The following is a 26,220-nucleotide window of genomic DNA, read 5'->3' as shown; positions in this document are numbered from 1 at the left end:
GAGTAGCTGGGACTACAGGCATGCACCACCATGCCCGACTAATTTTTTCTATGTATATTTGTTGGCCAATTAATTTGTTTCTATTTATAGTAGAGACGGGGTCTCACTCTTGCTCAGGCTGGTTTCGAACTCCTGACCTCAAGCAATCCACCTGCCTCGACCTCTCAGAGTGCTAGGATTACAGGCATGAGCCACGGCGCCAGGCCTGGGTTTTTTTGCTATTAATAATGCTCTCATATCAACATTCTTGTATAAATTTTTGTTTGAACATGTTTTCAACTGTCTTAGGTAGATACCTAGTAGTGGAATTGCTGGGCCACATGGTAACTATATTTAACTTTTTGAGGAACTGTTAGACTATTCTCCATAGTGACTGCACCATTTTATATTCCCACCAGAAATGAATGAGGAGTCCAATTATTTGACATATTACATTAGGAATATATACAGTGAAATAGAAAGAAACCAGCAATTTGGACCAGGGAACATATTAACTTATGTGTTATCATAAATTTTAATATTGGAGTTGAGAGAAAGAAAAGCGGCACAAATGGGTTAGCCAGAAGGGCTGGTATTAAGCCTTGCCTTTGGCTCTGAGTTTCTTTGCAGCCAAAACAAAAACAGAAATAAGTCAGTTATAAAGTCCTTACTGTAATAGGTGCATTTCCACAGGACAAGTAAAATTTTGCTATGAGTAAATTCTAAATTTTATAGAGTATGCCGGGCATGGTGGCTCAACACCTATAATCCTAGCATCCTGGGAGGCTGAGGGGGGAAAATCACTTGAGATCAGGAGTTCAAGACCAGCCTGAGCAAGAGCGAGACCCTGTCTCTGCTAAACAAATAGAAAAAATTAGCCAGGCAACTAAAAATAGGAAAAATTAGCCAGGTGTGGTGACGCGTGCCTGTAGTCCCAGCTACTCAGCAGGCTGAGGCAGGAGTATCACTTGAGCCAGGAGTTTGAGGTTGCTGTGAGCTAGGCTGACTCCATGGCACTGTAGCCCAGGCAACAGTGAGATTCTGTCTCAAAAAAAAAAAAAAGTTAAAAACAAATACATTTTGTAGAGTAACCTTATTAGAGAATTTTTGATTAATGGAGTGGTCAATGCCTTTGGATCCTGTTCTATAGCAAACTATGCTGACTTCATTATTTATGTAGACAATAAAAGAACAGAGGTGCTGTCATTCAGTGATGGTAGGACTAAAATATATTTCAGGTAGATTAGTGTGAAATTAGAAAATGATGGAATTTTAGGTGTGTGTAGATCATATTTGCAAACGTGAGTTTTCCATTTAAGTCTCTCTTCTGATCCTGGAGGAATAGCTTGGAGCTTGGTCCTTTTCATGGCCTGGCTCTGGGGAATATCCTGAAAGCCTTACAGCTGTCCCAGTGTTGAGGCCTCAAGGTGCCTCTCTGCTTGGTTAAATTCACTGAATGGTTAGCATGGGCTGTAGCTGACATCTTAGCCAGTGGGAGGGTGGGGGCAGTGAGGCCTGCTGTGTCCTAAGTAAAGCCCAGCAGAAAGGACCTGTGAGGTTTGCTCAATCTCAGACTAGGAAGGGATGGTCTTCCTGCCTCCCCTCCACCCTCTGCCCCATCTTTCTCTTTCCCTAACATATCTGTATTTCTTAATTTCTGCCTCTCTTGTTGAGAACATAAGCTCTTTAAGAATAAGGAATACATTTTGTTTATTGCTCTATTTGCAAATGCTGGAACAGGCCTGGTGCTCATTGAATGTTTTCAACATTGCCTGTTGTTGTTCAGGTCCTTTTCTCCACCTTCTGAGAGCAATGCCCCTCCCTTCATTTTGGAGACCCCCTGCCTCTATTCCATGTGGTCCTACAGGGGCTTCTCAGCCTGTCCAGCCACTTAACGTGTTAGATCATATTTTATATGTATTCTGTGAATGTAAATCACTAGTTATATAATTCCTAAGCACTTCTTTAAAAAACAGCAATATGATGCTTAACTCTTTAGGGGAGGTGGTGGGAGACAGAGTCTTGCTTCTTTGGCCAGGTCTACAACTCTTGGCCTCAAGTAATCCTGCCTCTGTTTCCCAAAGTGCTGGTGGGATTACAGGCATGAACCTATGGCCAAGAACTTCCTTCCTTTTTAAAGCTGAATAATGTTGTATCGATAAACTACATTTTGCTTATCCATTCATCTGTCAGTGGACTCTTAGGTTGCTTCTACCTTTTGGTTATTGTGAATAATACTGCCATGAACATGGATGTACAAATATCTCTTCAAGTCCCTGCTTTCAATTCTTTTGGTGGGCAGAATGTTTTTTACTGTTTTGTTCAGTGCTGTAACCCCAGTACCTAAAAATCAGTGTCTGTCACGTAGTAGGCACTTTATAAATATTTGAAAGAATGAAATAAGAATGTTTTGTTTCTTAATTCATCTTAAATATTTTCATCTCTATCAGCTTTTTTCCTTGGTGATTTGTTAAGATTTATCATCTGTTATATTTTTAGCTGGGTCTGGTCTGCTGTATTTGACTCAACAACTGAGTTTTTTATTTCAAAGCCTGTTTCCAAGCCTGCAAGTTATAAAAACAATAATTTCCTGTTCTTATTTTGTAGAAGACCTTCCACATTATCCTGTGCCTGGTTCCTTGGGAATCTCCCACTATATGCTCTGGCTTCCAGCTTACTCTGTGGAAGTCATCTGAGTGGGTCTTCTGAGTGCTTTGGACCCATGAGCAGTTTCCTGGTTGCCTTTGCAGAGTCTTACCAGTGTCACTCATTCTGGACACTTGTTTTGATATAAATTTCATGTCTCAGGATTTGGGACATCATAGCTTTCTGAGACAAAGGCTTGGAATTCAGATTTCTTAAGGGAGATTCTATCACCCCAGTGGCCTCTGGTGGGTGTTTGCTGAGGGCCCAACCCTAGGCTGGCCAGTAGAGGGGCTCAGGTGATGATGACAACACTATGACGGCAGATACCTGGTGATTGGAGAGTCCTCTGCCTGGCAGTGCTTTCTCTTCCTTCTTAATGTTTAGACCCTACAAAGTCAGTCCTCTGTCTCCAGGACACGGAGTTAGGATGAGAGGTAGTTACTTGCCCAGGGTCCCACAATTAAGTGATGGCAGAGCCAGGATTACAGCCCGGGCAGTAGTCTCTACACTTTGCTCCCAGCCACTGCCAGGTAGGTCCAGGTCCTTGTTCTGCTCCTCTGCTCTGCATTCTGGCTGCCAAGCCCCCAGCTCGTAAAGCTTGGGATCCTGTCAGGGGCAGCCTGCATCCTACGAGGCTCAGGCTGTTGTTCCTTCTTCATTCATAAGACCTGGAGATTTCCCTTGCTTGCTTTGAGTTAGGTAGCATAGCTAACTTTTCTTTAAAACAGTATGTTAAGCCAGTCACGGTAGCTCACACCTGTAATCCCAGCACTCTGGGAGACTGAGTCTGGAGGATCTCTTGATCTCTGGAGTTCAAAACCAGCCTGGGCAACGTAGCAAGGCCCTGTCTCTTAAAAAAAAAATTAGCAGGGTGTGAGTGGTACAGCTATTACGTATAGTCCCAGCTACTTGGGAGGCTGAGGCAGGAGGATCACTGGAGCCCCAGGAGTTTGAGGATGGAGTGAGCTATGATCATACTGCTGCACTGTAGCCTAGGTGACAGAATGAGAACTTGTCTCTTAAAAAAAAAAAAATTTAGCCATCTTCACCAAAAATCTTCTGTAATCTGCTAACATGGTGACAACATTAATCGAGTTACTGATATTGAGTCATCCTTACATTTTTGGATAAACCCTCTTTGGCCATGGTATCTTATTCTTCTAACTTAGTAGTGGATGGGTTTGATTTACTTCTATTTTTTTAAAATAATTCTTGATTGATCTTGATCTATAGCTTTTTTTTATACCCTTTTTTGTTTTCTGGTTTTGGTATGAGGGTTATGCCAACATTGCATAATGTTTTTGGGAAACTTTACATCATTTTCTGTGTTCTGTATTTCCATCATCTTTTATAAATAGCTTAAACAATTTATGAAATATTTACGTGATGAATGATACACAGTAGTTAAAGACTGAGCTATATTTATACATATCAACACAGATAAAAATATGTTGAGTGATCAAATTGCAGAGCAAAGGCATAACGTAGGATTTATAGAAATACAAACCACGTGCCATAATTCTGTGTTAATGGATATATACTACAGACTGGGAGGATGTATAGTAAATTCATGATGGATATTGCCTCTGGAGGAGAATACATGGAACTTATATTTCGAGAATAAGGTAGACTGCCTCTGTGTGTGCTTTATTCATTCACTCCTCATCAGAGACCTGTGGGAGGTGATACCTGAAGTAGGTTGTCTGTGTCTGAGAGACCTGTGGGAGGTGATACCTGAAGTAGATTGTCTGTGTCTGAGTGTTGCCTATCTCCTAGCTGGATGACCCAGGTGTTAGTCTCTGTACTTATGGAACAGAATAGTTACACCTGTCTCACACTGTTGTGGGTGTGGAGGTGGACAGTCTCACTAGGTGACCCTGGTTTCCCACTCCTGGGAGCCCCATGAGGGCTGGCTCCTGTTGCTCATTTCCTCTCGGAGATCTCAGATCTGGAGATCCTGCCTTAACATAGAAGTGCTACAGGGTAACATTAAAGACATATTTGTAGTTGTTATTATCTGTAGTTTTTTCTTCTTTCATATAAAAACGACTTGAAGCAAATGTAGCAAAATGCTAAAAATTGTCTTTCAGGGTGATGGATATGTTACTTTGTCCTATTGTTTTTCATACTGCATTTAAGAACTTAACCCCTCCCTGCCTTCCCCAATAAAAGAATGATTATTCATTGAAGGGGTGGTAAGACTAGCTATTATAGTTCTCTTCATTAGTTGTTGGGCTTTCAGGTTTTTTCCTCTTGGGTTAGTTTTTTTTTTTTTTTTTCTTTCTGATAAAGGAAGCAACTACAGAAAGCTTTTATTTTTTCAAAGTAACCAGTGCTATTGATGCAACCCCCCCAACAACTCTCTCAATACTACTTTCAAAACAAATGTATCAAACTTGATTTATTAGATGTAGTTATTTTCTTCACACTAGTAAATCAAAAACCAAGACCTAGATTTTATATATATATATATATAGAGAGAGAGAGAGCGCGAGCGAGCGAGCGTGCGCGCGCGAGTGAGCAATGCAAACAATTATTGAGCTTCATCTTCTGGACAAGAATGCCAAGTTAGTCTCTCTTCATAAAAAGCAATTACAATTTGAGGACACTTCATATTTGCCTCTTTTGCCAGCACCATATCTGCCTCATCTGAATCTTTCCATTTCATAAGAAACATTAATTCTCCACTGCTATCTGTGGCACCAATTATTCTTTCAGGATCAAGACCTCTGGCAAAGCCTCTTGGTTTGTCAGCAGCATCTCTTTTCTTCTTTGATTTGCTATCATCAGATTCACTGTCAGATAAAGATTTTCTTTTTGTACCATCTTTTCCTTTACCAGCTTTTTGAGAATTAAGAAATGCTTCGATTAACTGGACAATCCAATTTTCTTCAGGTTCCCAAGTATTGTCAGCATCTGTAAATCCCTTCCACTTCAGGAAATACTCCACTTTCCCATTTACAACACGTCGATCCAGTACTTTTTCCACCACAAATTCTTCAGGCTCTGCCTCTTCAACCTTTTTACTCTTCCCATTCTGTTTCTTTCCCATTTTTTGCAATGTAGTTTTATTGGAGGCCATTTTTTATTGCAGACATGAAAAGCTATTATTCACCGCCTCTGAGCTGCTCCAGGTCGCGGGTCTACGGCGTCTCTCCTTGGGTTAGTTTTGAATATGTTTTGTAGTTTTCTTTTTTCTTTCTTTCTTTTTTTTTTTTTTTTTTTTTTTTGAGACAGAGTCTTGGTTTATTGCCCAGGCTAGAGTGAGTGCTGTGGTGTCAGCCTAGCTCACAGCAACCTCAAACTCCTGGGCTCAAGCAATCCTCCTGCCTCAGCCTCTCGAGTAGCTGGGACTACAGGCATGTGCCACCATGCCCAGCTGATTTTTTTCTATGTATATTAGTTGGCCAATTAATTTCTTTCTATTTATAGTAGAGACGTGGTCTCACTCTTGCTTAGGCTGGTTTCGAACTCCTGACCTTGAGCAATCCGCCCGCCTCTGCCTCCCAGAGTGCTAGGATTACAGGCGTGAGCCATCACGCCCGGCCTGTAGTTTTCTTGAAATGCTAGAAAAAGTGAAAAGTTTCCTAATTTGTTCGTATGACTTTGATTAAGAAAAACTTTTATAAAGATAAAATCAATTGATCAGTAACTAAGAGTGCTGCAGAGCAAAGGCAAACCCTGTCTGTAGGAGCCCATGCCTTAAAGCTTCGGTGAGGCCGGGCACGGTGGCTCGTGCCTGTAATCCTAGCTCTCTGGGAGGCTGAGGTGGGCGGATTACTCGAGGTCCCGGGCTAGAGTGCAGTGGCTTCAGCCTAGCTCACAGCAACCTCTAACTCCTGGTCTCAAGTGATCCGCCTGCCTCAGCCTTCTGAGTAGCTGGGACTATAGGCACATACCACCATGCCTGGCTAATCTTTTTCTTCTATTTTTAGTTGCTCAGCTAATTTTTTCTATTTTTTGTAGAGACAGGATCTCACCCTTTCTCAGGCTGGTCTCGAACTCCTGACCTCAAGAGATCCTCCTGCCTTGGCCTCCCAGAGTGCTAGGATTATAAATGTGAGGCACCGTGCCTGGCCTTGCCTTCAGTCTTGCAGGTTATTTTTTCTGGGTATAAAATTTTGGTTGATGGATTTTCTTTCAGTGCTTAAATATCATTCTACTGTCTTCTGGCCTCTGTATGTTTTTGAACATAGTTATTATAATAGATGTTTTAAAGTCCTTGTCTGATGAATTTCAGTATTGGGCCATTTTAGGATTGGTTTCTGTTGTTTCCCTGTTTCTTCATGTGTTTAGTAATTTTGGATTCTTTCCTAGATATTATGAATGATATGTTGTAGACATATGGATTCTGTTATATTCCTTTTTTTTTTTTTTTGAGCCAGAGTCTCACTCTGTCCCCCAGGCTGGAGTGTAGTGGTGTGATTGTAGCTCACTGAAACCTCAAACTCCTGGGCTCAAGCCATCCTCCTGCCTCAGCCTCCCACATAGCTGGGACTACAGGCTTGTGCCAGCACGCCTAGCTAATTTTTTATATTTTTGGTAGAGATGGGGACTTGCTTTTGCTTAGGCTGGTCTCAAACTCCTGAGCTCAAGTGATCCTCCTGCCTCGGCCTTGCGGAGTGCTAGGATTAGAGGTGTCAGCCACTGAGCCCGGCCTATATTCCTTTTAAAAGTGCTTTTTGCTTTGTTTTTCTCCAGCAGCTGGAACCTCATGTCAGTTATTTATAAACTAGGCTGCTTAGAGTCTGCCTGGAATTTGGGCAAAGTTTATATGCAGAATTTGGAATTCTCATTCTGGGACTCTCTCCTTTTTGAGGTTTCCCCCTTTTACAGCTGTTACAGTTGCTTCAAATTCTCCTCAGGCACAAATCTAAAAATTGAGTTCAGCCAGTGTTGTTCAGTTTCTTTCAAGAGTTGACTCTATCCATTTACTTCCTGCTTTTGGTTACTTTTGGTGCTTTCAGGTAGTTTTTTGTATTTTGTCCAGGGTTTATAGTTTTTACCTACAGGATAGTTGGTCTGATATGAGCTGGAAGAAGAACCTATACCTCTCTCAAGTGGTGATAATCAGAAGTGTTTCCAGACAGAGCTAAAAATCCCTGGGCATCCCTGTTCCTTATTGTTCTCAACTTTTCCCCAGTGTCTGATATTGTTGGTTGCTGCCTTCTCAGAGGGATCTCGTTGGATGGAGTCTGTGATGGAGACACTTGGGAGATGTTTTCCCATTTGGGGTGGGTGCTTGCCTATTCCTGATTTCTAGCTTTGTCCCCTTCACCGTGTGTCTCAGGTTGGAGACTGTAGCTTCACAGTGAAGACTCCACATCATCACACTGCATCCAGAGGGGTCTTTTTTTTTTTTTTTTGAGACAGAGTCTCACTCTGTTGCCCAGGCTAGAGTGAGTGCCGAGGCGTCAGCCTAGCTCACAGCAACCTCACACTCCTGGGCTCAAGCAATCCTGCTGCCTCAGCCTCCCGAGTAGCTGGGACTACAGGCATGCACTACCATGCCCGGCTAATTTTTTCTATATATATTAGTTGGCCAATTAATTTGTTTCTATTTATAGTAGAGATGGGGTCTTGCTCTTGCTCAGGCTGGTTTCGAACTCCTGACCTCGAGCAGTCCTCCTGCCTCGGCCTCCCAGAGTGCTAGGATTACAGGCGTGAGCCACCGTGCCCGGCCCAGAGGGGTCTTTCTAAAACTACCCCCTTCTCCACTTGGGCCTCCATATGGCCAGGGTGGCATGTTGACTGTTTTCTCTGTGTTGTAGAGTAGTGCTTGTTATAGCTTAGCAGTGTTGCCCTTGACTGGTTAATCTTCAGGTGATAGCTAAATAAAATTTAATGTTACTGCAGTGTTCCTTGTGGTGTTCAATTTGGGCATGAACAAGGAGGGGTTTGGGGACAGAGATTAGAATGCTAGTTTGAGCACAAATTAGATCTGACCCCAGGTACTTTTGCACTTGGTCACTATTCGTGTCTTGTTTCTTTTTTCATCAGTCTGGGGCTAAGGCTGTGTTGGGGTTGGAAGATCTGATTTTAGACATGTTGACTAGGTGTTCCTGGGCATGGTACTGAGTCTGGGATGAGCTCTTTTCCTATTGTTGTTTATTTTGCTTTCAAGCACCTCCCCATTGTCCTGCACAGGCCTGACATTGTGTTAGCTGCCTCACACACAGTGGCTCTTTGAAGTGTATACTGTACTGGTGGGCAGGTGGTAATCAGCTTTTCAATGGTGACTGGACAGGTTAAGTCATGCGTCCATGGCCATGCTGACTGCTAGTGGTAGTGCAAACTAGAGTTTGCCATCCTTGACTGACTGGTGTGTTCTCCCTTTTAAAGGTGATTCCTTGTTGCCTTTCCTTTCAGCTTTATCATTTTGTGATTCCGTGTCATTGTTGTGATATTAAAACTGCCTCCTGCAACCTAAATCATTACATAAAACTTCATAAATTGCTTTAAAAAAACACCAAACCCCACAAAGCTGTACATGTGTTGACATACTTATTCTAGGTTTAAATGTAATATGTTGCTTTTTCTTTTTTTCCTTCTTTTTAAATACTGTAGCGTTCTAAGAACGGAAGCATCTGGGCTAGATGGAATTTAGCATCAAAAAAAATCCTCTTTCTGTTCAGAAAGTTGTAAAGTGCATTAACATGAAGCAGGCACCAGAAATCCTTGGCAATACAAATGGAAAGACTCAGAGCTGTGAAGTGAATCGCGAGTGTTCGGTGTTCCTCAGCAAAGCCCAGCTTTCTAACAGTCTGCAGGAGGGCGTCATGCAGAAGTTTAATGGCCATGATGCACTTCCCTTTATTCCAGCTGAGAAGTTGAAGGATCTTACTTCCCGTGTATTTAATGGAGAACCGGGCACTCATGATGCCAAATTGCGTTTTGAACCCCAGGAAATGAAAGGAATGGGGACACCACCTAGCACTACCCCTATCAAAAATGGCTCTCCAGAAATTAAGCTTAAAATCACCAAAACATACATGAATGGGAAACCTCTCTTTGAGTCTTCCATCTGTGGTGACAGTGCTGATGTGTCCCAGTCAGGAGAAAATGGACAAAAACCAGAAAACAAGGCGAGGAGGAACAGGAAGAGGAGCGTAAAGTATGATTCCTTACTGGAGCAGGGCCTTGTCGAAGCAGCCCTAGTGTCTAAGATCTCAAGTCCTTCCGATAAAAAGGTATTTATGAGGAATTCTGACTGGGGTCACATGACGGTGAGCAGTGAGCATGGAACCGTGTGAGGGCACCTGCATGAGTGCAATGGTGGGCGGAAGAGATGGGGACTGCCCGGTGCATTCAGTGCTTGACTGAGCCCTGGCTATGGGTCAGGCATCAGGCTCCAGGATGCTCTGGCGTCGCCTCCTTAGGCCCCACAGCCAGCTGCTGAGCCTGTTGAGAGGCCTAGAGAGGTTAACTAGATGTTCAGGATTACAGGCCAAAAAGAGGCAAAACCAGTTTCTGACTCTAGGCCTGCTAGTTCCAGAGCCCTTGCTTGATGACTTGAGGCTATGCTGTTCTCATGGACCTCATTTTCAAGGCATTCTTTGGCCTGATGTGGTCAGTGTAGACACACTGGGCACCAATGTGAGACATCTCAAGCCTGCACTCTCTAATGAGTGGGAAGCAGAGCAGTGCTGTGCAGAGGTACTCCTGCTGTCCTCCCACATGGGTCCACTATCCACTTACCTATCTCTTCAGCCAAGTGGTCTAGCAGATGTTCTGCCTTCTTGAGGATTGGGGCTGTGTTCACTAATCAAAGGCTGGGAAGGAGAGCCCTAACTTAAGATGGAAGGACTTGGTGGTTTTTCTCCATTCTGCGTAGTGGTTGGTGTTATGGTGTCCTAAAGTGACAGTCTGGATGGCCCTAACATTTAAATGCGTATAAGCCATAAATGGTAGCCAAGGGCCCTTGGCCTTGGCAGAAGGAAATAGGGACAGGCCAGCAGCCTCCTCTCTCTGTCTGGATGATGGTCTAGAGGGTGTTGGTTTTTAGCTACAGCTCCAGGCCCACTTGGGGAGGTGGGGACAGGAAGCCTGAGACTAGTAGGAGTTGACATTGTCACCATGGTTGGGCTATTGAGTTTAAAATTGTAATCAAGGAACTTTAGAGTTTCCACAGATGGGGGAATGGCTGGAATTTCCTTGAAATCATTAAAATAATGAATAAGTTTGAGGGTTTAAAAAAAAATTTTTTTTTTTTTTTTGAGACAGAGTCTCGCTTTGTTGCCCAGGCTAGAGTGAGGGCCATGGTGTCAGCCTAGCTCACAGCAACCTCAAACTCCTGGGCTCAAGTGATCCTTCTGCCTCAGCCTCTAGAGTAGCTGGGACTATAGGCATGCACCACCATGCCCGGCTAAGTTTTTCTATATATATTAGTTGGCCAATTAATTTATTTCTATTTATAGTAGTGACAGGGTCTCGCTCTTGCTCAGGCTGGTTTAGAACTCCTGACCTTGAGCAATCCTCCTGCCTCGGCCTCCCAGTGTGCTAGGATTACAGGCGTGAGCCACCGCGCCTGGCCTAAAAAATTTTTTTTGAGTACTCAGGAACTGTTTAGCTCTTACTAATGTAATTATGGCAACGTTTTTAATTTTTTTAATTAAATTTTATTTTCTTATTTTTTTGAGATGGAGTGTCACTCTGTCACCTGGGTTAGAGTGCTGTGGCATCAGCCTAGCTCACAGCAACCTCAGACCCCTGGGCTCTAAGTGATTCTTCTGCCCCAGCCTCCCAAGTAGCTTGGATTACAGGTGCATGCCAACTCCTGGCTTATTTTTTTCTATTTTTAGTAGAGACAGGGTCTTGCTCTTGCTCAGGCTAGTCTCGAACTCCTGAGCTCAAGCGATCCTCCAGCCTCGGCCTCCCAGAGTGCTAGGATTACAGGCGTGAGCCACTGCACCTAGCTGAACTTCATGCTTTTACAGGGGAAGTGGCCTATGCAAATTGTCAGAGACCTGGCTTTTATTCCTAGCTCTGCCACTTGGTTTTGTTAAAACTTGGGTACATCACCTAAATTTTGACTTCCACCTACAAAGTGGGGACAATAACTGTAACCCTGAAGGTATGTAATATGGCAGCTCAAGCCAGCCCTCAACAGCATACACATAGATCTTTGTGACTGCCAGTGAGATTTCAGGGCTAGTATCCTCAGCTAAGAGATGAGGAGACTGAGGCCCACAGCAGTTCAATAGCTTGCCTAGGTACATAGTGCTCTTAGAAGGAGGGTTAGGAATTTACCTTCAGAGAGGTCAGGGCCCTGGTGGTATGCTTGTTCCCACGAGAGTGCAGAACCAAGAGTGGCTTGGGGAGGAGTTTGCCCATGACAGGATGTTCAGCCTCATAAACTACTCACGTGCCAGAGATGGAGAAATAGCCTCACAGAGCCCGAGGACTCAGCTCACAAGTGGTGGAGCTAGGAGTTGATCCAGCCCTGCTCTTACCACACTCACCTTCATGTCAGGTGACACATGTACTTCTGATAATTGATGGTGAGACATGAACCTGGGGGCAGGGGGCAGTAAAAATTCGGTGTTCTGTGAGAATTCCTCTTTAACTGGTTGAATAAAGAACCATTAAAGATAGTCCACCAGGCCAAGGGAATAGGTTTATAGAGAGATCCTTGTAGTGTTGAACACTTGTGTGGGCCAGGCACTGTGCTGTTGACCCTTTAGCTGAGGGTGAGAGAGAGACACACATGGTTTCCAAGAAGTGATATTGGGGCTATTATCTAAAACACAGCAAGGAGTGCATGCTCCTTTTTTGGGGATCTATATGTGTTTTGAGCCTCCAGCCTGATTAATCTTGGGTCTTGTATGGATAGAAGGCTAGATTTAGGGGTAGTTATTAGATATGTTAGTATTTGTCTTTGTTGTTCATTTTCAGATTCCAGTTAAGAAAGAGTCCTGCCCAAACACTGGCAGAGACAAAGAGCACCTGTTGAAATATAACATCGGTGATTTGGTGTGGTCCAAAGTGTCGGGTTACCCTTGGTGGCCTTGCATGGTTTCTGCAGATCCACTCCTTCACAACTATACCAAACTTAAAGGTATTGTGTTTTTGGGGCTGTTTTCCCATTTTTCTCTTTTGCATTTAGTCTTTCTCATCTCTAGCCTTCTTACTGTTCCTTAACTAGCCCTACTATTTATATGTGCACTGATTGCTTATTTCAGCATGATTTGCAGAAATAGTATTTTATACTAAGTTTAAATTATAAAAATGTCCATGATTATTAGGCTAATGGGGAGAGAGAAAGCAACTAGAAATGATCATCTTTGTCTTACAAAACTTGGGTAGGTGAATTGATTTGTACATGGAACAGCTAAAGTAATATATTAAGAATGTAGTATGTCATTGATACAAACAAGTACTTATATAACAATTGGGCACATGCAATCTATGCATGCATTTTTGGAGGAAACATAAAGGATCAGGTGGTTTGAGATTTTTCTGGAAAATCTTCTAAAGTTTGCATTTAGTTTAAGGAAGGTGAGATGTGGCAAGTACAGAGTTGGAGCGCAGCAGGTTAGTGCCCCCATGACCTGTGCACCCTTCAGAAGCGTGGGCAGCTAGAGTCATTACTGGACCAGGCCAGTGCTCCAGCCCAGTACTGCCAACAGTCAGCCTTGTATGGCCCCTCTTGGTCTCTAGCTGGAGGCCTGAGCTCTCAGAGGAGCAGCATTGCTGCTCTCATTCTGCACTTACTTAGGTCCCTACTCTGCCACCCAAGTAGCCAAACAGGCCTGTCAGCTGGGAGTGGGATAAAATGACACCTCTTTGGCAAATGTTGACTTTAGGAGGGATGGGTTCAGGATATAGAGGACCTTGCTTGAGTCCCAGGTGCCCCTGCCTGAGTCCTGCCCGAGTCTTCTGTCTCATGGGAGTGGTTGGCCTCTGCTATGGAGGCTCAGGCATGCATGTGTGCCCTACTGTAGGACTTGTGGCAGGAGAAGAGCCCATTGCCTGGCTTCAGCTCTGCATCCACGAAGGACCTTTGGCATCCTTGGCTTGCCACACTTGGGGGAGTCCCTTCCAAGGGGCTGCAGGAACCCCAGGGTATACTCCAAGTTATCTAGACTTGGTGAGAGTATGAAAGAAAATGCTGGTTCAGACAGAAGGTGTCCCCCCTTTTGGGGATAGACCATCATGCTTCTGCAGCCAGTGTCCAGCCACATACAGGTGTGTGTGAGGGATTGCCAGCTCCTTCTTAGCTTTCTAAAACTGGGGCTGGTGCCCACACAGCAAACCTGGTGACTTTCACATCTTTTGTCTGCATGACATACCACAAGCAACTCTTGCTGATTTCTTTTTTTAGTTCTGGGGATTTTTAGTTTATATGAAGTCATCTCAAGCTTCTAACCTTCATACCTATGAAACTGAAGTAGTCTTCTTTTTTGAGACAGGGTCTCACTTTGTCACCTAGGTTGGAATCTAGTGTCAGTGATCATAGCTCACTGCAACCTGGAACTCCTGGCCTCAAGCGATCCTCCTGCCTCAGCCTCTCAAGTAGCTGGGACTATAGGCACACGCCACCACACCCGGCCAATTGTTTTCTGTTTTTAGTAGAGGTGGGGGTCTCACTCTTGCTCAGGCTGGTCTTGAACTAACTGACCTCTAGTGATTCTCCTGCCTCAGCCTCCCAGAGTGCTAGGATTACAGGCGTGAGCCACTGTGCCCGGCCTTTATACCCATTTTTAAGTGTCTTCATGTAACTAGGTGTTTGCCCAGTTTTCAAAACAATGCCAAATAGTCATACTTGGAGTCTATCTTTTTTGTGTATATAAGCTATTTTATTTATTGTTTGCTTATTTGTATTTTTTTTTTTTTTTTTGGTGACAGTGTCTCACTCTGTTGCCTGAGCTAGAATGCCGTGGCATCAGCCTAGCTCCCAGCAACCTCAAACTCTTGGGCTCAGGCGATACTCCTACCTCAGCCTCCGGAGTAGCTGGGACTACAGACATGCGCCACCACGGCCGGCTAATTTTTCTTTCTATATATTTTTAGTTGGCCAATTAATTTCTTTCTATTTTTTTAGTAGAGACGGGGTCTCGCTCTTGCTCAGGCTGGTTTCGAACTCTTGACCTTGAGCGATCCACCTGCCTCGGCCTCCCAGGATTACAGGCGTGAGCCACTGTGCCTGGCCACTTATTTGTATTTTTATTTATTTAAAAAACTTTCAAGGCCAGGTGCAGTGGCTCACACCTGTAATCCTAGCACTCTGAGAGGCCGAGGCAGGAGGATTGCTCGAGATCAGGAGTTCGAAACCAGCCTGAGCAAGAGCGAGACCCCATCTCTACTATAAATAGAAAGAAATTAATTGGCCAACTAATATATATATATATAGAAAAAGTAAGCCGAGTGTGGTGGCGCATGCCTGTAGTCCCAGCTACTTGGGAGGCTGAGGCAGAAGGATTGCTTGAGCCCAGGAGTTTGAGGTTGCTGTGAGCTAGGCTGACGCCACGGCACTCACTCTAGCCTGGGCAACAAAGCGAGACTCTGTCTCAAAAAAAAATAAAAAATAAACTTTCAAGCCCACTGGTCAAATTAGAATAGCACAGTGGAGACCCATTCCCCTTGTCTCGATCCAGTGACTTTTAACATCTTGTTTTGCCTGTTCTATTTCTTTCTCTAGATAAACACCCTTCTTTGCCAAACTGCGTGAATATAGGCTGTAGATGTCATGGCACTAAACTCCTAACAATGCCAGGTCAAGGACAGTTTCCTTGGCAACTAAGCATTCAACCACTCTTCAGGAAACATTATGTCAAGAATGTTGCCTGTCATTATGTTCCTAGCTGAGAGTTCCTCAGCTGTCCTGGTATTCCCAATACTTGTGTTTTCCTACACTTGGGGATTGAGATGCATGCTCTGCCTCTGGCTGTCCTGCCTCTTCAGCTTCCTCTGGTCTAGAGTAGCACCCTAAACCTCCAGTCCTCAGGACTGCTCTAGATCCCTCATGAGCAGACCCAGGTCAGAAAGGCCAGGCTGGAGCTGAGGAGCCTTGAAAGGTGGCTTTCCCTTTATGTGTGCAGAAGGGGGTGTCCCCTGTCAGCCTAGGCCAGGGAGTAGCCCTGCTAACCCCAAATAGTCTGCTTCTCTAGGAATTGTTGGATGCGGGAAGCAGGTCCTCGTAATCACATACAAACCAACTTCAGAAGACTTGATAATGTGCATTTGAAAAGCAGTTCAGAAGGAGGTGAGCCAGGATGGACACCCTCCAGCTGAAAGGAAGTTCAGAAAACCTTTACGAAGAAAGGGGTCAAAGGAGCCCATGAGGGAAGTGAGAGAAATGAAGTGAGAGAAGGACGGTAGGCCAGGCAGACCATGCCTGGAGGGGCTTGTGGGGCAGCTGATGCCCCTTAGTAGGTGGGGCCCTCAGAACTCTCCGTGGAAGGGCCCCCTCCCAGGGTCATGAATGCATGGGATCTGGATTCCCTTGCAGCCCAGGTGTTAGTGGTCCTTGATGATCTATTGACTTATAAAATGGTAACTATCTATTTTTGTTATGCTTTCTATATTTTAGCTGGCATTTTTCTGTGAAAATGATCTCCTCCCTAAAATAACTAGTTGTGTATTATAGTCCTTATTTTTTTATGTTCTCATCAGCCATTGAGTATTTCCTTATCTCTGGTCTAACATACCTCCCAGGCTCATCTTGTACTTTTTTTGCTCTAGTCCTGGAATCAGCTATTTCTCTGGGAAGGCCTGAGGTCCTTTTTGTAGAGAACAGTATGTAGAAGCCCAGATCTGGGCACTAGTTGTGTTCATTGCTCCAGGAAACAGAATTTGCCAGGGATACATGTGAAGTGGGTCTCTAGGCAGTGCTGAGCCCTGGCTCGAAGTGGAGCTTTTGGGTCCATTTATAACTCCCCACCTCTTGGCCTGCAGCACTCCACAGTGGGAGTGAGATGGTGAGTGGTGGGTGTCCTTGTTGGGGAAGGGCAGGGATGGAGAAGAGGTAGCTCCTGGCGTGGAGCAAGCTATGTACATCCTGTGAAGCAGGTGCTTTTATTTCTCTGTAAGATGGAGCCTCCTCACCCTATCCCCAATTTCTATCCCAAATTTTCTTTCTTTTCTCTTTTTTTTTTTTTTTTTTTGAGACAGAGTCTCACTCCATTGCTTGGGCTAGAGTGCCGTGGCATCAGCCTAGCTCACAGCAACCTCCAACTCCAGGGCTCAAGCAATCTTGCTGCCTCAGCCTCCTAGGTAGCGGGGACTACAGGCATGCGCCACCATGCCCGGCTAATTTTTTCTATATGTTTTTAGTTGGTCAATTAATTTCTTTCTATTTTTAGTAGAGATGAGGTCTCGCTCTTGCTCAGGCTGGTTTCGAATTCCTGACCTTGAGCAATCCGGCCTCCCAGAGTGCTAGGATTACAGGCGTAAGCTACCGTACCTGGCCCCAAATTTTCTTTATTTTAATTTAGAATGTCATGCTTGGGATTTATAGACCTGCTTGAATCTGTATATCTTAGTAATATACTTATATTTTTGAAACTGTCGCATGATATACATGCAGAAGAGAACATAACTCATACTGGAGCTCAATCTAGATTCTTTTGAAAGTTTAAATTTCCTTTGGAAATCTAAGTTAATGAAAGTGTTAATAGCATTTTTGTGAGGGATAGCAGCAGAACTTGTCTTGGCTACTATCCACCAGGGTATATAGATGGTCTAGCAGCTTCGAGGCCTGACTCTTTAAGGTGGAGATAGAAGATAATTGTATGTTTTAGATATCATGCTATGGAGAAAACTGGATTCTGTTGCATCTGGGAACTCCATCATCTCCCTGTCACACCTGGATCCCACTGGTCTTTTCTTTAGAGTACTGCAGTCTAGAATCAAGTAATTTTCTATTGTGGAAATTATTTGTTGTGCTTTTTCTGTTATGGAAGGGTATCTTAAAAATTAACCCTTATTGCTTTATTTCTAGCATGTTCTAAAAATACTATAGGTAATCTGGCTTTCTCATGTCTTATGTTATTTGATAGTATAAGCTTTTTACTGATTTGTTTCTTTTTTGTTCTATCAGCTGCTGAGAGAGATGTGTTAAAATCTCCTACTGGGTAGTGGATGTGCGCTTTTCTACTATCAGTTTCTGATTTACCTAATTTTGGGGCTCTGGTACCCCCAGGGACTGAACCGGGAAACTCAGACCTGGTAATGCTTGTCTTTTTTTTTTTTTTGGAGACATGGTCTTACTCTGTCATCCAGGCTGGCATGCAGTGGCATCATCACAGCTCACTGTAACCTCAAACTCCTGGGCTCAAGCGATCCTCCTGCCTCAGCCTCCCTAGTAGCTGGGACTATAGGTGTGCACCACTATGCTGGGCTAATTTTTCTATTTTTTGTAGAGATTGGGTCTCACTCTTGGGTTAGGTTGGTCTCGAACTCCTGACCTTAAGTGATCCTCCCTCCCTGGCTTCCCAAAGTGCTGGGATTACAGGGATGTGCCACTGCACCCAGCCTTGTGTTTTTATAGCTTCTCTTTCTCCTTTGAGCTTCAGTTCTCAGGCAGCCTTGTCTTTTGGTGGGGTTCATTCTGTATGCATAATTGGCTGTTTTCAATAGGTTCCACAGAATCAGGAGAAAGACTTGGCTCAGTCAGGCCCAGAGGTTCATGGGCTACCTGTGGCCTAATGGGCTGTGATGGGGAGGAAAGGAACATAGCCCAAAGGAGGCCCTAGGACTGCTTAGTGGAGGCCAGGTTTTCCTAGAAGTGCATAGAGGTGGAGGAGTCTAGGACAAGCTTTTTTATACAGACTGGGATTAGTGAACATCAGAAATTGGCATAGGAAGGAAGAAATACTAATAAATAGTACTGGGACAACTGGTTAATTATGCAGTAAAAGAAAACAGCAAGATGTTCACCTCTCAACTTGGACCAAAATAAAATTCATATGGATTAAAGATACCCACAAAATTAGGGGAAATTTGGGTTATTCTATCAAATTTCTAGATAGGAAAGAACATAAAAAATGTTGCACTAATTTATTTTATAAACTTGGGATCAGACTATAGTAATCTCTTGTGCTTTTTTCCCACCTGATATGTAAGGAACATCTCTCTGTCATTGACTATTTATAAACATGGTTTAAGTTTATATTTCATTATATGTACTGTAATAGATTTTCTTCATTATAAAAATGTTATGACAGGCCAGACGCGGTGGCTCATGCCTATAATCCTAGCACTCTGAGAGGCCGAGGCAGGCGGATTGCTCAAGGTTAGGAGTTCAAAACCAGCCTGAGCAAGAGTGAGACCCCGTCTCTACTATAAATAGAAACAAATTAATTGGCCAACTAATATATATAGAAAAAATTAGCCGGGCATGGTGGCGCATGCTTGTAGTCCCAGCTACTCGGGAGGCTGAGACAGTAGGATCACTTGAGCCCAGGAGTTTGAGGTTGCTGTGAGCTAAGCTGACACCACGGCACTCACTCTAGGCTGGGCAACAAAGCGAGAGACTGTCTCAAAAAAAAAATGTTATGACATATAGATATATTCATTTTTATTACTAAGAAAAGTTCTTTCAAATTATTAAAGTAATGAAGAAGTCACAAATGCCTTGGGAGGTATCCTTGAATCTCATGTATTTTCAAATAAAAGATGTTTGTACACTTATAAGCAAGTCATATTGTACTGAAAGGTTAATAGTGAAAAATCATCCCCCATGTTCCCTCCTCAGAATTAATTATTTTGAACTCTTTCAACATTTTCTTCTAGTTTTAACTGCTATATTTCGACTTATCATTAGATATTTTCTGTTGACTTTCTGTTATGGAAAATGAAGATGAAGCTCTTCAACTGTTTTCTATTTCTTTCCCTGTATCCTCCCCATATAATTAAGTTACTATTTTCATTAAATAAATCTTTATATAATATTGACAATGTAAGTATCACTCAATGAAAAACCAACTTGTGTTCTATAATTACATTTTCTTTCTTGTACAACCTTTAGTTTTTCCTGGAGTTACTGCTTTTCTTTTTAAATCATATACTTGCTTTCCACACAGCCTTAATTTTTTTCAAGTATTCATCTCCCTATCCTTAAAACTCAACTTAAATATTTAGTTCCTCCTATTTATATATTTATGTAGTTATTTTTTCTCCTAAAAAAATGAAGACCTGTTTTTGAGTCTCATCTTCCTTTTCTGCTCCTTTTAACTCATCTTTTAACCTTCTTTCCTTGCTACCTAGATTTTCTTTCTGTGTAGAAGAGGTCTTTTCTCTAAATCTTTTCTTCCCTTGGAGCTCTCTCTTAGAATCTTCCTTTTTTCTGCCTCAATCTGGATTGCTGATGTTCTTAACTTTTTGTATTGCAGTAAACTTAGAGTTTCTAAGATGCTTTCCTGAGTTACTTATGCTTTTTTCTGTAGTTTCATGCTGTCTTTTTTTTGTTTTCCTTTTCTGGCAGAAAACATTTTTTTGCATTCCGAGAAAGCGGGTATGGAAGGTAACTTTGGGTCCTTGCAGTTTAGAGAATGCTACTTTATTACTAAGAAAAGTTCTTTCAAATTATTAAAGTAATGAAGAAGTCACAAATGGTGGACACTTGGTGGATGGTTTGGCTGGGTATAGAATTTTATCTTGAGAATAATTCCTCTTGGAATTTTGAGGGTATTACTAGCATCCAGAGACTTTGGCCATTCTTGATATACCTCTACTTCTGTTCTATTAACTGGATGCTGTTCTGTCCCCTTCCTCCAGCAGCTTGAATCTCACAGATGTGCTCTGCTGTAAGATGTTCGGGTGTTTAATAATAAAGGGTGTTTCAGCTTGAGATGTGTTTTTTTGTTAAATCTTTGAGTTTCTCTGTTCATCTCTTCAGAAGGCCTGTTATTTGAGTATTGGACCTCCTGGGTTGATTCTATAGGTTTCTTTCTTTCTTTTTTTTTTTTTTTGAGACAGTGTCTCACTTTGTTGCCCAGGCTAGAGTGAGTGCCGTGGCGTCAGCCTAGCTCACAGCAACCTCAATCTCCTGGGCTCAAGCGATCCTACTGCCTCAGCCTCCCGAGTAGCTAGGACTACAGGCATGCGCCACCATGCCCAGCTAATTTTTTCTATATATATTAGTTGGCCACTTCATTTCTTTCTATTTCTAGTAGAGATGGGGTCTTGCTCTTGCTCTTGCTCAGGTTGGTTTTGAACTCCTGAGCTCAAATGATCCGCCCGGCTTGGCCTCCCAGAGAGCTAGGATTACAGGCGTGAGCCACCGCGCCCAGACAATTCTATAGGTTTCTTATAGGAGTAGATATTTTTCATCTTAATCTTTTCCTGCTTTCTGGGAGATTCTTATCTTCTGAACTTTCTTGTCGAATTTTATTTTCATAATTTTATTTATTTTTAATTTTTAAATTTTTTTGGAGACAGGGTCCCACTCTGTCACTGAGGCTGCTGGAGTGTAGTGGTGTGATCATAGCTCACTGCAGCCTCGAACTCCTGGGCTCAAGTAATCTTCCACCTCAGCTGCTCGAGTGGCTGGGACTACAGGCGCATGCCACCATGCTGGCTAATTTTTTAAAAACTTTTCGTAGAGGTGGAATCTCACTATGTTGCCCAGGCTGCTCTCAAACTCTTGGCCTCAAGCAGTCCTCCCTCCTTGGCCTCCCAAAGTGCTAGGATACAGGCATGAACCACCTTGACTGGCCATATTTTCATAATTGTATTTAAATCCCAAATATCTTTTTTCTTTTTTTGTGTCTTCTTTTCATAGCACACCAGGGTTTTTCTCTGTTGGATGTCTTCTCTTTTTTACATTGTATCTGTGGCCCTGCTGAGGCTGTTTATTTCTGTGTGTTTTGCATTCATTCATTCAGGAGACTTCCCTGTGTCCTGAGGTTCTTTGGTGCTATGCTTGTGTTTAAGAGTACAGCACTCAGGTGTACTTGCAGCTGTGTGAGTGGGGGCTTTGTTACCTGAACACCTTTGGGGAATCTCCAAAAGATTCAGTGGAGAAGTTTTTCCTCTGGGGTGCTTCAGTTCTCTAGGCAGTATCTTTTGATTTCCCATGGCCAGTGTTCTGCACGAGGGGACAGGGACTGATGGCCCCTCCCATGGTGAACCCCCTCTCTTCCCTCATTTGTCACAGAGATCTGACCTTTCAACAGTCTTACCTATCTATATTCAACTTCTCATTTGACCTCAATGGGATCTGGCTTCCTTTCTCTTCATTTTGGGTCCAACTATCTCTTTCCTCATCCAGGTTTTCTGTGGCTGCATTGTGGGATGTGGTTTCCTCCTCTCAGCTAAGAGTGGCAGCAGTGGGCATCTGAGGGGCTACTCTGTGGTCTGAGCTACTTTTGGGGGCCAGTGGTGCTCTTACTCCTCAGCACTGTGAGCAGCTGGCCAGCTGGTCTACTGCCCCCTTTGTTGCCATTCTAGTCCTTGCTGTTGAAGTGTCTCTTTTGCTGATGTCCTCTCTTACCTATTTATTTGCTGTCTTTTTAAGAGGATCTTGAGAGGGGCGAGATAATAAAGGAGTGCATTTGGTTGTCTTTCTTTCCTAGTCAATTTTGAACCTTATTGGAATTTTTTTGTAAATGAATTTTCCTCTTTTGCATGGAGCATGGTAGGGATAAGAAGGGAGGATTTATTTTGAGATTAATAGACTCAAACAGAACTGAGGAAAACAATTGCAAAGCAGCAATAGGTTTGCCTAATTTCACCCCACATTCTAACTTTCATGTTCTAATATTTTATTTTAAAAACTAGGTCAGAAAAAGAGTGCACGCCAGTATCATGTACAGTTCTTTGGTGATGCCCCAGAAAGAGCTTGGATATTTGAGAAGAGCCTTGTAGCTTTCGAAGGAGAAGGACAATTTGAAAAATTATGCCAGGAAAGTGCCAAGCAGGCACCCACGAAAGCTGAGAAAATTAAGGTGACAGATGATCCTTTAGTATTCAGTATACTTTTTTTTCTTTTATTTAAAAAAATTTTTTTTTCAATTTATAAAATTCTTTAATTCTTTTTTTTTCCACTCTAATAGACATTTTTTTTTTTTTTTTTGAGACAGAGTCTCGCTTTGTTGCCCAGGCTAGAGTGAGTGCCACGGCGTCAGCTTAGCTCACAGCAACCTCAAACTCCTGGGTTCAAGCAATCCTTCTGCCTCACCCTCCCAAGTAGCTGGGACTACAGGCATGCACCACCATGCCCGGCTAATTTTTTCTATATATATTAGTTGGCCAATTAATTTGTTTCTATTTATAGTAGAGACGGGGTCTCGCTCTTGCTCAGGCTGGTTTCGAACTCCTGACTTCAAGCAATCTGCCTGCCTCAGCCTCCCAGAGTGCTAGGATTACAGGCATGAGCCACTGCGCCTGGCCTTCTAATAGACATTTAAGTGATCTTAAGTATTCAGTATACTTTTTAGAGCCACATTTTTTTTTTTTTTTCTTTTTGAGACAGAGTCTCACTCTGTTGCCCCTGCTAGAGTGCTGTGGCATCAGCCTAGCTCCCAGCAACCTCAAACTCTTGGGCTCAAGCGATCATTCTGCCTCAGCCTCCCGAGTAGCTGGGATTATAGGCTTGCGCCACCATGTTTGGCTTTTTCTATATATTTTTAGATGGCCAATTAATTTCCATTTTTAATAGAGATGGGGTTTTGCTCTTGCTCTGGCTGGTTTCCAACCTCCGACCTTGAGCGATCTGCCTGCCTCAGCCTCCCAGATTGCTAGGATTATAGGCGTGAGCAACCGCGCCTGGCCTAGACCCACAATTTTAATTTTAATTTTTTATTATTGTTTTGAACTTATATTTGCTTGAAATATTGTAATTTTTTTTTTTTTTTTTTTTTGATCAGGGTCTCACTCTGTGGCCTAGACTGGAGTGCAATGGCAGTATCATAGCTCACTGCATCCTTGAACTCCTAAGCTGGAATGATCCTGCCACCTCAGCCTCCTGAGTAGCTGGGACTACTATAAGCATGAGCCACCATACCTGGCTAAGTTAAAAAAGTTTTTTTGGTAGAGATGGAGTTTTGCTGTATTGCCCAAACTGGTCTCAAACTCCTGGGCTCAAGCAGTCTTCCCTCCTTCGCCTCCTAAAGTGCTGGAATTACAGGTGTGAGCCCCCGTGCTTGCCTGTAATGGCTTTTTTATTAATATATCTATCATTGTTTACTTTTGCCCAAGTATGCCATGTTTTGAAATATGACAAGTTTCTGTGGAGACACAGTTTTTTTCTTTTACTCATTGATGACTCCTAGAGATAATTTGTTTCATAATTTTTATTTTCCTTTATATGCGTAAGAGACTATGTGTATGTGTGTGTGTACGTATCAAAACATTAGTTAATGTGATTGGGATTGATTTCTGGTTTAAAGAAATAATAGTTATTATGTTGGGCTAAATTCTGTCTAAAACCTAAGTTAATTGGTTTTTATAGTTTTGGATTTCTAAATTTATCTGAAATTATAAACGTATCCTTTTTTAAAAGTGAGTTAACTTTTGTGTTTGTGTAATTAAACTTATAGTATCTTATATATTTTTTTCCAGTTGTTGAAACCTATTTCAGGGAAACTGAGGGCCCAGTGGGAGATGGGCATTGTTCAAGCAGAAGAGGCTGCAAGCATGTCAGTAGAGGAGCGGAAAGCCAAGTTTACCTTCGTTTATGTGGGGGACCAGCTTCATCTCAACCCTCGAGTGGCTAAGGAGGCTGGCATTGCTGTGGAGTTTTCAGGAGAAATGGCAGGATCCTCAGGAGTCCGTGAAGAAGCTGCTGAAAACCTCAAGTTTGTGAGAGAAGAGGGCATTCCCATGAAGAGAAGGCGGAGAACCAAACTGTCTAGCTCCGTTGAGAACCAGGAGAGTGACCCTGGCATAGTAAGGAACAGTCCTCAAAAGATGGCAGAGGTAGACCCCAAAAGAGGAGTTGGGTCTCCTCCTGGGAGGAAAAAGGCCATGGCCTACACTCCACGAAGCAGGAAGGGAGATGCAGCATCCCAGTTTTTGGTCTTCTGTCAAAAGCACAGAGATGAGGTCAGTACTCTCATGGGTCATAAGTTGGTGGGTTTCATGTCAGGAAGTGTCTGCACTTGAGGAGTATCACTTCATTGTTCTGTCACCTGTGTCTCTGTACTATTAGCAGTCTGCAGTGAACTTTGCATAGATTTTAGGTCTGATAAGTATCATAGGGAATAGCCATCTTGACCCTTGGGGCAAAGATACTTGCCTTTGCACTCAGGGTTACTAAAGTGATCTTCCAATGTGGGTGAGAAGATCCTGGGAAGAGTGGAAAGTGGGTTTGGTTTCATTGGAATGCTCTTTGCTGGAACCTCTCCCTTGTCCTTAACATCTGACTCTGGGTTAGCATTTCTCCAGGTGGCTGTTCTGAAGCTTCCAGTATGGAGTACACTCCATTATAAAACTTACTGTATCCACTAGCACTGAGTATGTTGAAGATGTATTTCCATAATATTTAAAAAGTGATATGATTAGGCTGGGCGTGGTGGCTCACACCTGTTCCTAGCACTCTGGGAGGCTGAGGTGGGAGGATGGCTTGAGCTTGGGAGTTTGAGACCAGCTTGAGCAAGAGTGAATTACCATTTCTACTAATAATAGAAAAAAAGTTATCCAGGTATGCTGATGTGTACCTGTAGTCTGCTATTTAGGAGGCTGATGCAGGAGGATTGCCTTAGGCCCCAGGAGTTTGAGGTTGCAGTGACCTATCATGATGCCTCTGCAACCTAATTGGGATGACAAAGTGAAACTTTGTCTCCAAAAAAAAAAAAAGAAAGTAATATGATTAAAGCATCTAAAGAATTTTCTTAATCATGTTCATAAAATATGCAATCTGTTAGTACATAGTAAAGGCTCAATTCTGTTGTAAAGAAAGGAAAAAATTAGGCCCCTCATTTTTGATTATTACTTGAAGTGAGTGGGTTGTAGTCTAGGGCCTAAAAGCCTTTTTTTATAGTGTTCATTTTAATTTTACTTTCTTGGGAATTTTCTATTCAGTAATCTAAATCCATATGGTGATTAAAGGTACCAACAAGAAATAGGATCTGTTTTCCAAAAGGTTTCCATGAGTGTTTAACCAGCACCTATTTTGTGGCAGGCAGCATGGCACAGAATGGGGCCATGAGTAATTCAGGCAGAGATTCCTAATTGAGTGGTTGGTGGGTGTTCTAAGAAATCCATGGTATGTGATTTTTTTTGTCCCTATTTAGGAACTGGGAAGTCTTCCAGAGAAAGGAGTTTAAGTGGTGCCTTCAAGAATGAATAACCATGAGTTTGAAGAATGTTTTCAAAATAGAAAAAAAAAAAAAAAAAAAAAAGAATGAATAACCAGTAGTTAGAAGATAAGGGGATTTAAAAAATAAATAAATAAATAACTGGTAGAACTTTCTCAGGAGTGCAAGGATGGTTTAATATTAGAAAATCTATTATTGGCCGGGCGCAGTGGCTCACACCTGTGATCTTAGCACTCTGGGAGGCCGAGGCGGGCAGATTACTCAAGGTCAGGAGTTCGAAACCAGCCTGAGCAAGAGCGAGACCCTGTCACTATTATAAATAGAAACAAATTAATTGGCCAACTAATACATATAGAAAAAATTAGCCGAGCATGATGGCGCATGCCTGTAGTCC

General features: G+C 42.9%; 1 protein-coding gene and 1 pseudogene across 4 annotated transcripts in view; one reads left to right on the top strand and one right to left on the bottom strand.

Annotated features, from left to right (window-relative positions):
* The window catches only part of NSD2 (nuclear receptor binding SET domain protein 2), a 102,893-nt gene that overhangs the window by 15,219 nt on the left and 61,454 nt on the right, over nt 1-26,220 (top strand). For 2 of the 4 annotated variants that reach the window (XM_012737429.3, XM_012737434.3), the window contains exons 2-5: nt 9,193-9,815; nt 12,520-12,682; nt 22,348-22,514; nt 24,130-24,612. In XM_012737429.3, coding sequence (XP_012592883.1) covers nt 9,222-9,815; nt 12,520-12,682; nt 22,348-22,514; nt 24,130-24,612 — 1,407 coding nt within the window. In that variant the 5' untranslated portion in view covers nt 9,193-9,221. Of the gene's footprint in view, nt 1-11; nt 3,156-6,192; nt 6,723-9,192; nt 9,816-12,519; nt 12,683-22,347; nt 22,515-24,129; nt 24,613-26,220 lie in introns of those variants that run through there. The other 2 variants (XM_012737431.3, XM_075992893.1) reach the window with 2 other exon arrangements.
* LOC142861067 (chromobox protein homolog 3 pseudogene) lies at nt 5,151-5,715 on the bottom strand (annotated as a pseudogene).

Source organism: Microcebus murinus, chromosome 16 (assembly GCF_040939455.1).
Source record: "Microcebus murinus isolate Inina chromosome 16, M.murinus_Inina_mat1.0, whole genome shotgun sequence".
Taxonomy (NCBI): domain Eukaryota; kingdom Metazoa; phylum Chordata; class Mammalia; order Primates; family Cheirogaleidae; genus Microcebus; species Microcebus murinus.
This window is presented reverse-complemented; position numbering and strand designations above follow the sequence as displayed.